The 12,616-nt window shown below is 41.6% G+C and overlaps 1 protein-coding gene and 1 non-coding gene across 6 annotated transcripts in view; both read right to left on the reverse strand.

Annotated features, from left to right (window-relative positions):
* The window catches only part of PTPRG (protein tyrosine phosphatase receptor type G), a 701,447-nt gene that overhangs the window by 122,575 nt on the left and 566,256 nt on the right, over window positions 1-12,616 (reverse strand). For all 5 annotated transcript variants that reach the window (XM_072720551.1, XM_072720550.1, XM_072720548.1 and 2 more), the window contains exon 8: window positions 9,608-9,800. In XM_072720551.1, the coding sequence (XP_072576652.1) occupies window positions 9,608-9,800 (193 nt within the window). The remainder of the gene's footprint in view (window positions 1-9,607; window positions 9,801-12,616) is intronic.
* LOC112913350 (U4 spliceosomal RNA) lies at window positions 5,550-5,683 on the reverse strand. The gene has a single exon (XR_011994602.1). It is a non-coding gene; the product is annotated as a U4 spliceosomal RNA (small nuclear RNA).

The raw sequence follows: 12,616 nt of genomic DNA on the forward strand, positions 1-12,616 counted from the left end.
TTAGCGGAGGAGATGGGAAGTGTGTCGCTCTGGGAGGATGGATGATGTTGGCCTTTATCAATTTCCAGATTCCTGTTCACAAGCTCCACAGTGTCTACACAAACAAACCCAATGTCAGGGAAGATTTTTCTAGAGAGCAAAGAAAAGCCAAAGCGGTAGGAGGGTTGCTAAGTTGGCCTTGAAGATCAAACTATGTCTATCTGCCTGGAGACAGTGAGGATTAAGTAATTAGGTAATATTTATAAAGTGTGACAATGATAGATAGCCCCTGGTGTCCGTTACCAATATCCACTCAACAGCTCTTAAACCATAACAGCACTCCTTCCTGGAAGCACCCTGATATCAGTGCATGCTATGTTAAGTGTGTCCATTCTCTGCTTTTCGGTGTGGTAGAGTGGTTGTTCCTTGGGATGGAGAGGAAAGCACTTCTGTCCATGGTTTTGAGATGATCACTTCCATCTAAGTAGTTGATAGTCAAAGTAGAAGATAGTTTCCCAAATCTCAAGAGCTGCTCTGAATTCAGGAACTTAGAGTGGTGTGGAATCCTACCCCAATGTCTAGCTATGCTCCTCCTGTAAGAGGACCCAGTTTGCTCTAGACTCATAAATGCCCCAACTGTGCCAACCTTTGTAGAAAGGATCCTTTAATTCCTGGCCACCTGACATGTATGGATTAGCTTAATCCATCCAACTATCACTCCTTCCTTTCCAACCACCCATCCATCATCCATCCATCCTCCCTCTTCTCCTCCCATCTATCCATCCATCCAGTTAAATATTTACTGAGGAGCCAGCAATGAGCACTGTACCCTCTCCCCAACAAAAAAGAAATAAAAAGATAGTCTCACCCCTCATGGTGCTTATAGGGTGGCAGAAGAGTTAGACATTAGGGGGGAAAACACACACAACTGAATAAAAAATTCCAACTGTGAAAAGTGTTTCCAGAGAAAGGTACTGGCACTCTAACATAGGCAGCTGGGCCAAGCAGTCAGGAAACTTCCATGGGAAAGGTATCCTTAGAGTGGAGCTTTGAAGACTGAGGAGGGGTGGATGAGGTGCAGAAGTGAGGCAACAGCCTTTTAGGCAGAGATGATAGCCTGCTGGGACTGGGGGATGCAGGTGAACTGATGTGCAGGATGCCATGGGAAATGAAGTTCAAGATGGGGCTGGGGAGGGAAGCCCAGACACGGGCACCATATAAGGATTGTGGATTTCACCGGAAAGGTTTTAAGAAATTCCAATAGCCTTGGTTTGCATTTCTACCAGGACGAGAGCCTGATCGCCTTACTCTGCAATGTGTTCTCCAGTGATCATGTCACATATAATAGTTTATCCTGAGCATACAAAGAAACCACTGCTGGGGATCCCTGGGTGGCGCAGCGGTTTGGCGCCTGCCTTTGGCCCAGGGCGCGATCCTGGAGACCCAGGATCGAATCTCACGTCGGGCTCCCGGTGCATGGATCCTGCACCCTCTGCCTGTGTTGTGTCTCTGCCTCTCTCTCTCTCTCTCTCTCTCTCTCTCTCTGTGTGTGTGTGTGTGTGTGACTATCATAACTAAATAAAATTAAAAAAAAAAAAAAAGAAAGAAACCACTGCTGACCTACAGACAAGAAAGTACAACTATTTGCAGAGAACTTTCCATGTCCCAGGCTCTTGGTTCCCTACACTGTTTCATTTTAAAGGCCAAAGCCAAGGAGGGGATTGTGATTATTATTATTATCTGTATTTTACAGACAAAGAAGCAAGACTTGGGTATTAACTTGAGTAAGGATGCACTAGAGTAAATGGTTAGCCTAGAATTTGGGTCCATGTTTACTTGACTCCAAAATCTGTATTTTTACCCATCACTTTATATTGTCTCATCATTCATTCATTCATTCATTCATTCATTCATTCATTCATTTCATAAGCTGACAATGACTATATGCCCACTCTGTCCTAGGTGCTGTGTCAGGCTCTTTTGATCCAAGGATGCACAAGACCCTCAGCCTACTAGGTCCCAGCATGCACATCAGATGGGTGCGCTGGCCCTCCCAGGGAATGACCCTGCACTCACAGCTTCTGTAGCTTGTGCCCTGAGCACCCAAGATAACCCTCCAAATGCAAGCCAAGCAGATAAAGATTGAGCCCAATGATTTCTTTTAGGATGATAAATTGCAATCTTTAGGAAGAACACCCAATCCCCACAAGTACGTTTATTTTTAAAGCTCTTTTGTTCAGAGAGGGAGTGATACACTATATTGTTCAGGTCACCTAATGACACTTAAAACAAAGAAGCCACTGCTTGTCGATTCATTTGGTAGCTGGCAGTCCCATGGAAAATAGAAAGAATGCTGCATTGGTTCACATCTCAGCTTTCCCAATTCCTGGCTGAGAGGCTCTGGATGCCCCCTTGCTCTGAGTCCCAGACCCCTCACATCTGCTAAAGAGAAAAAGTTAATAAATACTACCTTTCTCTTTTTGCTTACCCCCACCCAGCCTCCATCCAAATGATTAGTCAAATCTCAGAGGTTCTATTCCAAAATCCATCCCTAATTGGATCACTTCTGCACTTCTACCTCTACCAGGATTGCCATCATGCAACCAATGTCATCCTGCAGGAAATACTTCTATTGGCTACATCCTGGTCTTGCAAGTTCCACCCCAAGTCCTCTGAAAACATTTTTCACATAACAGTGAGAGGGATGGATTTAAGAAGCCATTCAGATCATTCCATAGCCTTTCTTTAAACCCTCCAAAGGCTTCCCACTGTCATAAGAACACCAAGAAAAGTCTTTTCCAGACTCAGTATTAGCCCATATCCCCATGAGGTCTCCATGCCTCAGGGCCTCTGCAAATGACCATTTTCTCTACAAATTCTGCAGGGCTGGCTCCTTCTCACCTCCTGCCCTACCCAAGGAAGATCGGTTCTCCACTGCTTCACTACACTCTTAGAACACCACCTGATTTGATCTTCAGAACACTGATGCTTTATCATTGTCCACTGACTTGTGTATTTTCCTTCTCTCCACTAAAATATAAGCACTATGATGAGAGACTGACTCTTCCCCCTTGCTACCTTTATTTCTAGTGCCTAGAACCTGTTCACAGTAGATGCTCAACAAATATTTGGTAAATAAAAAGTGAAATGAAGAGCGCACAGGTTGTTTTCAGGATTAAAGAATAGACATGAATGGAAGAGGCCAGCACAGCATCCGGCACATAACCCCGCCCCCTCGCCTCTCCCAGTTTAACCACTTGCTTCAGGCACAGCTTCTAGAGTCAATAAGCTTCCCAAAGGCGTTTGAAGATGTCTCAGGTGTGATAAGAAATTCACTGGCTACAAAACATGAAGCAAAAGTCCTTACTGCTACATTGAATGTCTACAAAATATCAACTCATGTCAACCAAAGGCAAGTTATACCAACTCTTTACTTATTTACGGAAAGTTACAGTAATCCTAGGATGTCTGAGCATGAAAAAATGTTTGATACAGTATGGCATGATCTTCAAAAGAATGAGAACCTAGGATGCTAGAGAATCCTAAAGACAGCCCTACTGTTTTGCCTTCTTTTATAATCACTCACAAGGTTAAAAAGTAATGCCTAATGACAGTTACTTCTGAAAGAAGGGGATTAAAAACATTCCATGGGGGCTATGTTAGAAGTGTTTTTTCTTGGCACCTTTCTGTGCTAGAAGTTTCTGAAAGTAACAAGATAACTTTTTAGAAGAGTTTCTGGGAGGACAACTGCCTACAAAGGAATTAAGTGCTCATATCAGGGCTTCTTTTAATAAGATAAAGTAATTCAAGCTCATTAATCTGGTGAGTAGAAATGAGTAAACTGAAAATAGAACAACATTAATATTTTCTCCCAAAACAGGAAAAAAAAAAACCATGAATTTCAATGTCAAACTCTTTAAAAGCAATCTTGGATTTACTTCTTTGTTTGCTAATTTGGGTGGGAAATGGATGCTCTTTCTCAATGTATTCTGATTTAAAATAGGCAGTTACTTAGACATCCTCACACAGTGGTATGTGTTCTTAAAAAACTGCTTTTAAGGAAAACAGGAAGCAATCTTTACCATTGAAAATGTAGCTAAAATAGAGATCCCTCCATCAGCAGAAGCAAAGACCATCCTTCAAAAATCATGGCATGACTTGGGAGACTACAGGGGCACACAGGCAACCAACCCAGTGTCCTCACTGTTTCCTTTGCTTTTATTACATTATGCAGTGCCACTTTAATTAAGCCATCAAATCAAATTATCAGATCAAGTGGTTTTGATTCCACTGCGGTTTGAACAGGTTTCGTTAAATTAATAAACCATATGTTTCATGTTGTTGGAAGGAAAGTTATTTTTCCTCCGTTCACTGTTCCAAAAGTCTTCACAATAGACAGTATTCAGCACTTAATCACCAAATGCTCTTCCATGTGCCCGGGATGTGTTGCAGAATAACTGAAATGACAGCCCATTAAATCCTAAAGTCTGTCCAAGTTATTTACCGACAAAGGGCAGAGTGGCGAATTGGATGTCCCTTGAACAATCCACCGAGCCTAAATATTGTTTCCATTTACTGGAACTAAAGCTTTATATTTTTTATGGATGACATCCATTATAAGTCTTTCTTCAGCAACAATACAATATTAAGATGACTTTTTCCCCCTTTCTTTTGGTGTTGTATGTGGCCATGCATCTAGTGCTGGCACCGAAAGGCTTGATTCTGGTTTCTCTTTTCCAGTATGTCCAATCATCCTGACAGAAGGGCAAGATGGGGGCACAGCAACTCAGGCATTCCTCACTGTGCTGCTCAATGAACACCAGCTAATGATCACAGCCAAGGGAACAAGGGAGGTGCAGGCCTGTAATCAGTCCACTGAGGTCCTGCTTACACGTCTGCTGTGACCAGGTATTGAGGTGAATTGGTAAGTGGTTGGTTACTGAGTTGTTAAATATCTGACTGGTCCTAAGGTCTTGTGGTAGAATGGAAAAGTAGAACCAACCAATGCTTCGTGGTCATGGTCACTGCCATCTTTAAAGCAGAAAATATTTACCTTAAACTAAGCCTATGATTGAGTTGCTCCATCTTACTTTCAGCCATCCCCTAGAGTACCAGTTGGTAAATCTGGCCTGCTGCTTATTTTTGTAAATAAGGTGTTTTTTGGAAGACATTTTCTACACCCATTCATCTGTATATTGTCCATGGCTGAGTGGCAGAGCTGAGTAAATAGTGACGACACAAGACTAAGTGCTCACTATCTGGTCCTTAACCAAGAAAGTTTACTGACTCTTGCCTTATGTAATTTATTTTTCCTTCCTCTATAACAATAGCACATGATCCATGCATAAATGCATAGCTCCATGATCAACAGATCTCCTAAGCACTGAATGTTTCCAATAATGATAGATAAAGAATGCTAACCAGACAGGCTTCATTTTCTTTTTTTAATTACCTGAAGATTATAGGACACCACCCTTTTCTTTCAAATCTTTTTTGCAGAAGACTGGAAAAGAGAAAGGGACTCCTCTTCTCTGTATAAATGTCTAAAGTCAATAATCCTTGACCACTAGGCTGCCTGCTGGTTGCCAACATTTGTGGCTGGCTTTTGGCCCATAGTGGCATGGAATTAACCTGAATTTTCAATTAGCAATAACCGCGCCTCGGATAAACCTCATTGGCTACAATACTGCCACTGCGCAAAGCTTAACCTGAATTTTCTTAGGAGGAGAAAAAGGAGGAGCATTTGGTCATGTAGACCGTGATTCTGATTCCATGAAATGTGCATTTAAAAACAAACACGGACACCGTCAGTCATTAGGGAAATGCAAGTCAACAGTACTTCACATCCACTGGGATGGCTAAAATAAAGACATATAGCAAGTGTTGGTGAGGATGTGGAGAAATCCCATACAATGCTGATGGGAATGCAAACTGGTGCAATGGTTCAGGCAAAAAGGTTGGCAGCTCCTCAGAGCTAGAAAACTGGACTTACCTTGTGACTCAGCAATTCTACTCCTAGGTATCTATCTGAGAGAACTGAAAACCCATGACCACCCAAAAACTCGAACACAAATGTTCATAGCAGTATTATTGATAACAGCCACAAAGTGGAAAAAAAGCGGACATCTATCGATTGATAAGCAGATAAACAAAATGTGATATATCTGTACAATGATATATTCTTTGGCCATAAAATGGAAAAATCTGAGATATATCCAGTATGGATGAATTTTGAAAATATTAAGCCTAAATATTACACTGAAAGAAGCCTGATACAAAAAGGCATTTATTGTATGATTCCCTTTACATGAAATAACTAGAATAGGTAAATCCATAGAAAGTTGCCTTGGGCTGGGAAAGCGGGAGGGGGGGAAAAAAGAAAGGGAGGAAGAAGGAGTGACTGAGTGACTGCTCATGGGTATGGACTTTCTTTATGGAAGTGATAAAACTATTCTGGAAGTAGACAGTTGTGATGATTGCACAACTTTGTGAATATACTCAAATCCACTGAAGCGCACACTTTAACAATAATAAACTTTCTAGCATGTGAATGAAATATCAGTAAAGCTGTTATTAAAAAACGACAAACAGGGATGCTACTGCACAATAAAAAGGAATGAGCTATGGACAGATGCTACCACATGGATAAATCTTAAAATCCTAATGTTCTGTGACAGATAAAAGCATATCAGAGGCTGCCTGATGTTGAGGACAGGGGAAAGAATTGACTGCAAAGGGTCATGAAGGAACTTTCTGGGGGTGATGAAAATGTTCTAAAACCAGATTATATATAACTATCACCATAACTGTAACTCTAAATTTATTAAAATTATTGAATTGTACAGTTATGGTAGCTATATTTTATGATATGTATGCTATGCCATAAAAAAATAGGAACCCTTGATAGACCACTGGTAGAAATTAACATGGTACCTACATACAGTCACTCTGGAAAACTGTTCAGCAGTATCTATCCAAATCTGAACATATATGTGTCCTCCAGGCTGCCACCACTGTACCCCCAGGTTCTTACCAATCAAGATGTGTCCATATGCTCATCAAAAGGCATGGTCAAGAATTTTCATCATCAAAAAAAATAATAATAAAAAAATAAAATAAAAATAAAAAAAAAATTTCATCATCACCAAAGCTTGGAAATAATCCATACGTTCATGTATATGGAAGTGGATAAATAAATTCAGGTAGAGACGCACAATGAAATTCAGCAATAAGAACAAAGCACAACCACATGGAACAGCATAGATGACCCTCAAAATGAGTGTAGAGCAAAAAAAAGCAAGATACAAGAAAGGACAGAGTGGAAAATTCTATTTCTATGAAATTGAACAACAGGAAAAGCTAATTCATGGTCGTGGTGACTCTTGGGAATGGATAGTTACTAGGAAGAAGGAGATGAGGTGCTCCTGGAAGCCAGTGATGTAGTTTCTTGAGCTGGGGGTTGATTATTCAGATGTATTTGGGTGGTGAAAATGCATCATGTTGTACACGTTATTACCTGTGCACTTTTCTGTATGTTACACTCCAGTAATATGCTCAAAACACAAATAGAATTATACCTACATCTTTCTCTGCTTCTAAAAAGATCACTAAACATTTTAATATTCACACATTTAGGAGTCAGCAATACACACCATGATAATTGCCACAAAACCCTGTAAAATGAAGAACTGATTCCTTATATTTAAGGATGGGTCCATGGCTCTGCTCAAAAATCAGAGAAAGCCCATTCAGTAGAAGATCTTGCCCCCTCTGACAATTTAACGTGACAAAAACCATTATCTTCTGTAACTTTTTTGGGTAATACGGGCCACGCGTTCCCTCTGCACAGCTGATATATCGTATACTCAGCCCATTTTTTAGGAGAGAGCTCTGTAACTGTCATAACCTCAGCAATTCTGAGCTCCCAGATCTTGCATTCACTTGTGATAGAAATTCGTCATCCCCCACATGTCCTCTGCATTCACCTCTCACAAAACATCCAATCCCTCTGAGATTCCTCTTTTCTCAAGCAGGTTCTCTTGGGAGAAAGCTCTCTCGAGCTTGGTCGTTTTCCTTATTTTTAGCTTGGTTAAAAAACAAAATCAGCCCAAGTGAGGTTTGTTATGCCAGCCAACCTAAGACATTTCCCAGGTTTGCGTGCTTAACCCACCCATTGTTCCCAGCTGACAAATGACGCCCTTGACAAAGCGTCAGCTCCAAATTACTTGAATCTCAAGCGTTTCTTGATGGCGTCTGGCCAGACTAGCTTCTCCCACCATCCTCAAACAAAATCACACAGACAGGAAGGAAATGACCACATTCTTAAGCTCCTTTTCCTCTTCTGTTAGCTTCTTTTCAGATATGAGCCTGGAAAATGGGCTCATTCTTATCATCAAAGTGCACATCAATGCAGTTATTTGTGGAATAAGTCTCCCCTGTTCCTACAAAAGGTCATATGCCAGTAAACTGGTTCTTTTTTATTGGGGACGGGAGCACTCTTGAAACAAAATGTCCCCGTGTAACTTACCCCAATAAAAATCCCACAGTCCGTGTCCATTGCTGATTAATGATGCAAACTCTTCCCATATTCCCCAAGCTCACAATTTCAGAGAAGAAGAGCACGGGCTTAGGAAAGAACCATCTCTTCACACCCAAAGGAAACTCCTCTTATCCCTTCCTCCCTTCCAACTCCTGGGACTTTGATCAGCTTATTCTCTAAGTGTTTCCCTGAGCTCGAAGCCATAATGAGGACAAATTACAGAGCTTGAAGTTGAGCTGTGAGGGTAGACTCTGACTTTCTAGTTTCCTGGGAGAGAAATTTACGTTCAGTTCACATGAGAATGTAGAAATAAGGGCAGCCCGGATGGCTTAGTGGTTTAGCGCCGCCTTCAGCCCGGGGTGTGATCCTGGAGACCCGGGATCAAGTGCCACGTCAGGAGCCTGCTTCTCCCTCTGCCTATGTCTCTGTCTCTCTCTGTCTCTAATGAATAAATAAATAAAATCTTTAAAATAAAAAGAGAGAATGTAGAAATAGAGAAAGATGAAGATGCCTGAAAATAACAAACTCATGTTTATGGGATGTGGGAACCAAACTGTTAAATAGTGGTTTAGAAAAAAGCCACGTGATGACTGGTAGGTGGTGGAGAGCCAGAGGGGTAGGTTTGCCTGGTGCGGAGGTGGGATGGGAGGTCAGATGTCGGATGTTGGTAAGGAGGTAAGGACGCTGCAGGGAGGGTGCAAGAGGCAAGTCAAAGGTGCTGATGCCTGAGGTTAGAGATGGCATCCTGAACCCAAAGCCTGGAGGTGGGGGTTGGGGGGCAGGTAAAAAGTAAGACGGCCAAAAGCTTCCTTTAGACACTAACTAGTTAGTGTTGATGTTACCAGGTAAAAATACCAACAGAATGACTGACGTATTACTAGTCAAAAGGGCAATTCTGAACATATCTATTTAACTGAAGCTATTTCCACAACTGCTTCTATTTATCATCCAGACAAGTCTCTTTTAGCAGAGAAACATATGCTCTTAACACCAAGTTCCAACTCTTGGCTGGTTTGGAACTCCTCTTAATTTTAAGTAATTTATGATACGGAATCTTCCTCCGGGCAAGGGCACTTAATCCAAATATACCTTTAGAGGCTTCTGTCCCCAGTGGGTTTTCTAAGAAGTCTGTCATGTCATGGTTCCAGGCGTCGCGGACCGCAGACTTGGACACCACCCTGTCATTCAGTCCTTGCTGTGGCCGGAAGTTATTTCTCAGATACTCCACTGACTTGACGTGGTCCTGCTGCTCCGTGGTGAAGATGGAGTAAAAAGCCTCGAGCTAAACAGAGAACCAGAGAGGGGAGAAGAAAAAAAAAAAAAAAAAGACCAAGAATGAGAACAGCTACATGGGACAACGTGGGCAGGGGGTGACAAGAACACAAAATGGTAGGACGCACCCAGTGCCGAGGCGGACAAACCCAGCAGGCCACAGGCCGCCTTCCAGAATCACTGCCAACGGGCTTATCCGGCTGTGATTTGTGTCCTGCCAGCGAACCAGGCCAACACCCCACTGGAGGGCTGCACAGAACTCTTTTAGTTTGTGTCTCAGCAAAGGGTTCCAGTCTTTCTGCTCTGCCCCCTGGCAAGACCTTTAGTATTGTGGGAAGGAGCACAAGGTTATGGTGAAACTGGCACGTTCTGAAGCCAGACTACCTGGGATGGAAATTCTAGCTTCACAGATCCACTGCTTTGTGGCCTTGAGAAAACCGCTTAACTGCTCTGAGCCTCAATCGTTCCTCAACAGAACAGTGATGATTACAGCAGCATCCACCCCGATAGGGTCTGTGCCAGGATGAAATGAGAGTCCATGTGCAGTGCTTAAAACAGTCCCTGGCACAGAAGAGCTCAATAACTACTAGTGATTCAGTTCTTACTAAGCATCTTCTTACGTATGTACCAGGGATCCAGTTCAGCAAAGTTGCTAAGGCATAAAGCTGCTAAATGCGTGGCTCGTGAGGTAACTGCCCAATTTCAAGACTTACCAGATGGGTAATCATAGTCCAACTACTAAAGCATCAGTAACTCAGCATATATAAACATTATACATATATATATACTATATATACATTATATATATACTATATATATATATTATACGAAACAGATATATGAGCAACTTATAAGATCATTGAAAAGATTAAGATATGTGTAAATTATTTAGCAGCCAGTAAGTCCATGGTAAGGATTAGTTGCTATCATTAATATTCATATTATTAAAAAACACTTTCCACAGACTAGATAGAGACCAAACCTTTATGGAAAAGCAAAGAAAAAAAAAATCAGGACTCCAGGATATTTCCATTATTAAAAAGGATTCTCTGTGGCCCTCAATCTTCTTCTTATTAAAAAAACAACAATAACAAAGCAATCTTTTACAATATAAGAGGAATGAAGCTGGGGCTGGGTGCCAGAGATCTGTTCTCAGTGGACTACAGAGTTATCCTGGTTCACCAAAGAAATAAAGTTAATCTAAAATGTTCAGCCATGGAAAATACTAACTCCTTGAAGGGAGGGATGAAAATGGAATGAAAAAGCAAGAAACTGAATGAACTCTTTCTGGCCCATTTGGCTCCTTGAATACCAAATCAGAATCCTTTCTGCAGGAGAGAATTACAAGATGAGTGATGTCAGATGCTTCCCAAGCAGGCACCAAGTAGCTGCTCTAAGCTTTTGGGGACCAGAAGGCAGCCAACACCAATGTTAAGTATGCAAGAAGATTTAATACTATGTTGCTTTCTCTCTCTCTCACTCTCTCTTTTTTTAAGTAGGTTCCACACCCAACGTGGGGCTTGAACTCAAGATCCTCAGATCAAGAGTCAGATGGTTTACCAACTAAGCCAGCCAAGCACTCACAACCTGGGTTTCTGGACTGTCATCTTGAAGATCTGAACAAACTTCAGTGTTTCTCAAATAGCTTCAAAAATTGACCTGCTTGATCTGAAACTCCCTCCTTTGCATGAGAAACCAATGAATGTGCATAGTGACCACAGCCAAGAAAAATCATTTAAGTATCTGGATTCACCTATCATTCCACCTCCCCTCCAATTCTCCTGCAGATGTAAAGTGATAATAAACCATGAAACCTTTTCTGCTTTTTCATCAAGGTAATAGAGCTACAATGATCTCACAACCAGCCTAAAAGCAAAAGTAGCCTGGTGGTACTAAGGTGTTATTTCAATTCTCTGCTAGTCACATAACTTTCTAACAACTCCTATGGTAGCTATTCACAATTGCCTTTCTTCCCATTCCTCCTTGTGATGTTTGCTATTTATTTACAGTGGAGAGGGGTACCTGGGTCACTCAGTCCCTTGAGCATCTGCCTTCATCTCAGGTCATGATCCCAGGGTCCTGGGATGGAGCCCAGTCAGGCTTTCTGCTCACCGGGGAGTCTGCTTCTCCCTCTCCTTCTGCCTGTCTCCCTGCTAGTGCTCAATCCCTCATACTTGCTCTTTCTTTCTCATAAATAAATAAATAAATAAATAAATAAATAAATAAATAAATAAAATCTTAATAGTGAAGAGAGAACAATAAAAGCAGAAAAATTAAAATTGAACTGTTTACTCTGCCAAATGTGACCACTTAGATGAAGGTAATTGGAGGTATTGAAAAAATCAAATCTCAACCTGGCAATGTGTACTCACTTGATAGGACAACCCAAATCAGAACTGAACACATCAAAAACCTGAGAGAAGATTTCAGATTTTTCTTTTTTTTTTTTAAGATTTTATTTATTTATTCATGAGAGAGACAGAGAGAAAGAGAGGCAGAGACACAGGAGAGGAAGAAGCAGGCTCCACGCAGGGAGCCCGATGCGGAACTCAATCCCGGGTCTCCAGGATCACGCCCTGGACTGAAGGCAGCACTAAACTGCTGAGCCACCCAGGCTGCCCAGATTTCAGATTTTTCATAGAAAAAAATAACCTGGAAAATTACATGGAAGGAATTAACAAAGACCCTCTGGTGACTGTCTAGGGAAAGACCAACCAAAATGATTAAAGGGACGGAGGATAAATCCCGTGTGGAAAGGTTAAAGGAAGTGGAAGTGTTTAGCCTGAAGAAAAGGCAAGTTAGGAGTAATTTGATTAAAGGCCCTTG

Source organism: Vulpes vulpes, chromosome 9 (genome assembly GCF_048418805.1).
Source record: "Vulpes vulpes isolate BD-2025 chromosome 9, VulVul3, whole genome shotgun sequence".
In the NCBI taxonomy this organism is placed as follows: Eukaryota; Metazoa; Chordata; class Mammalia; order Carnivora; family Canidae; genus Vulpes; species Vulpes vulpes.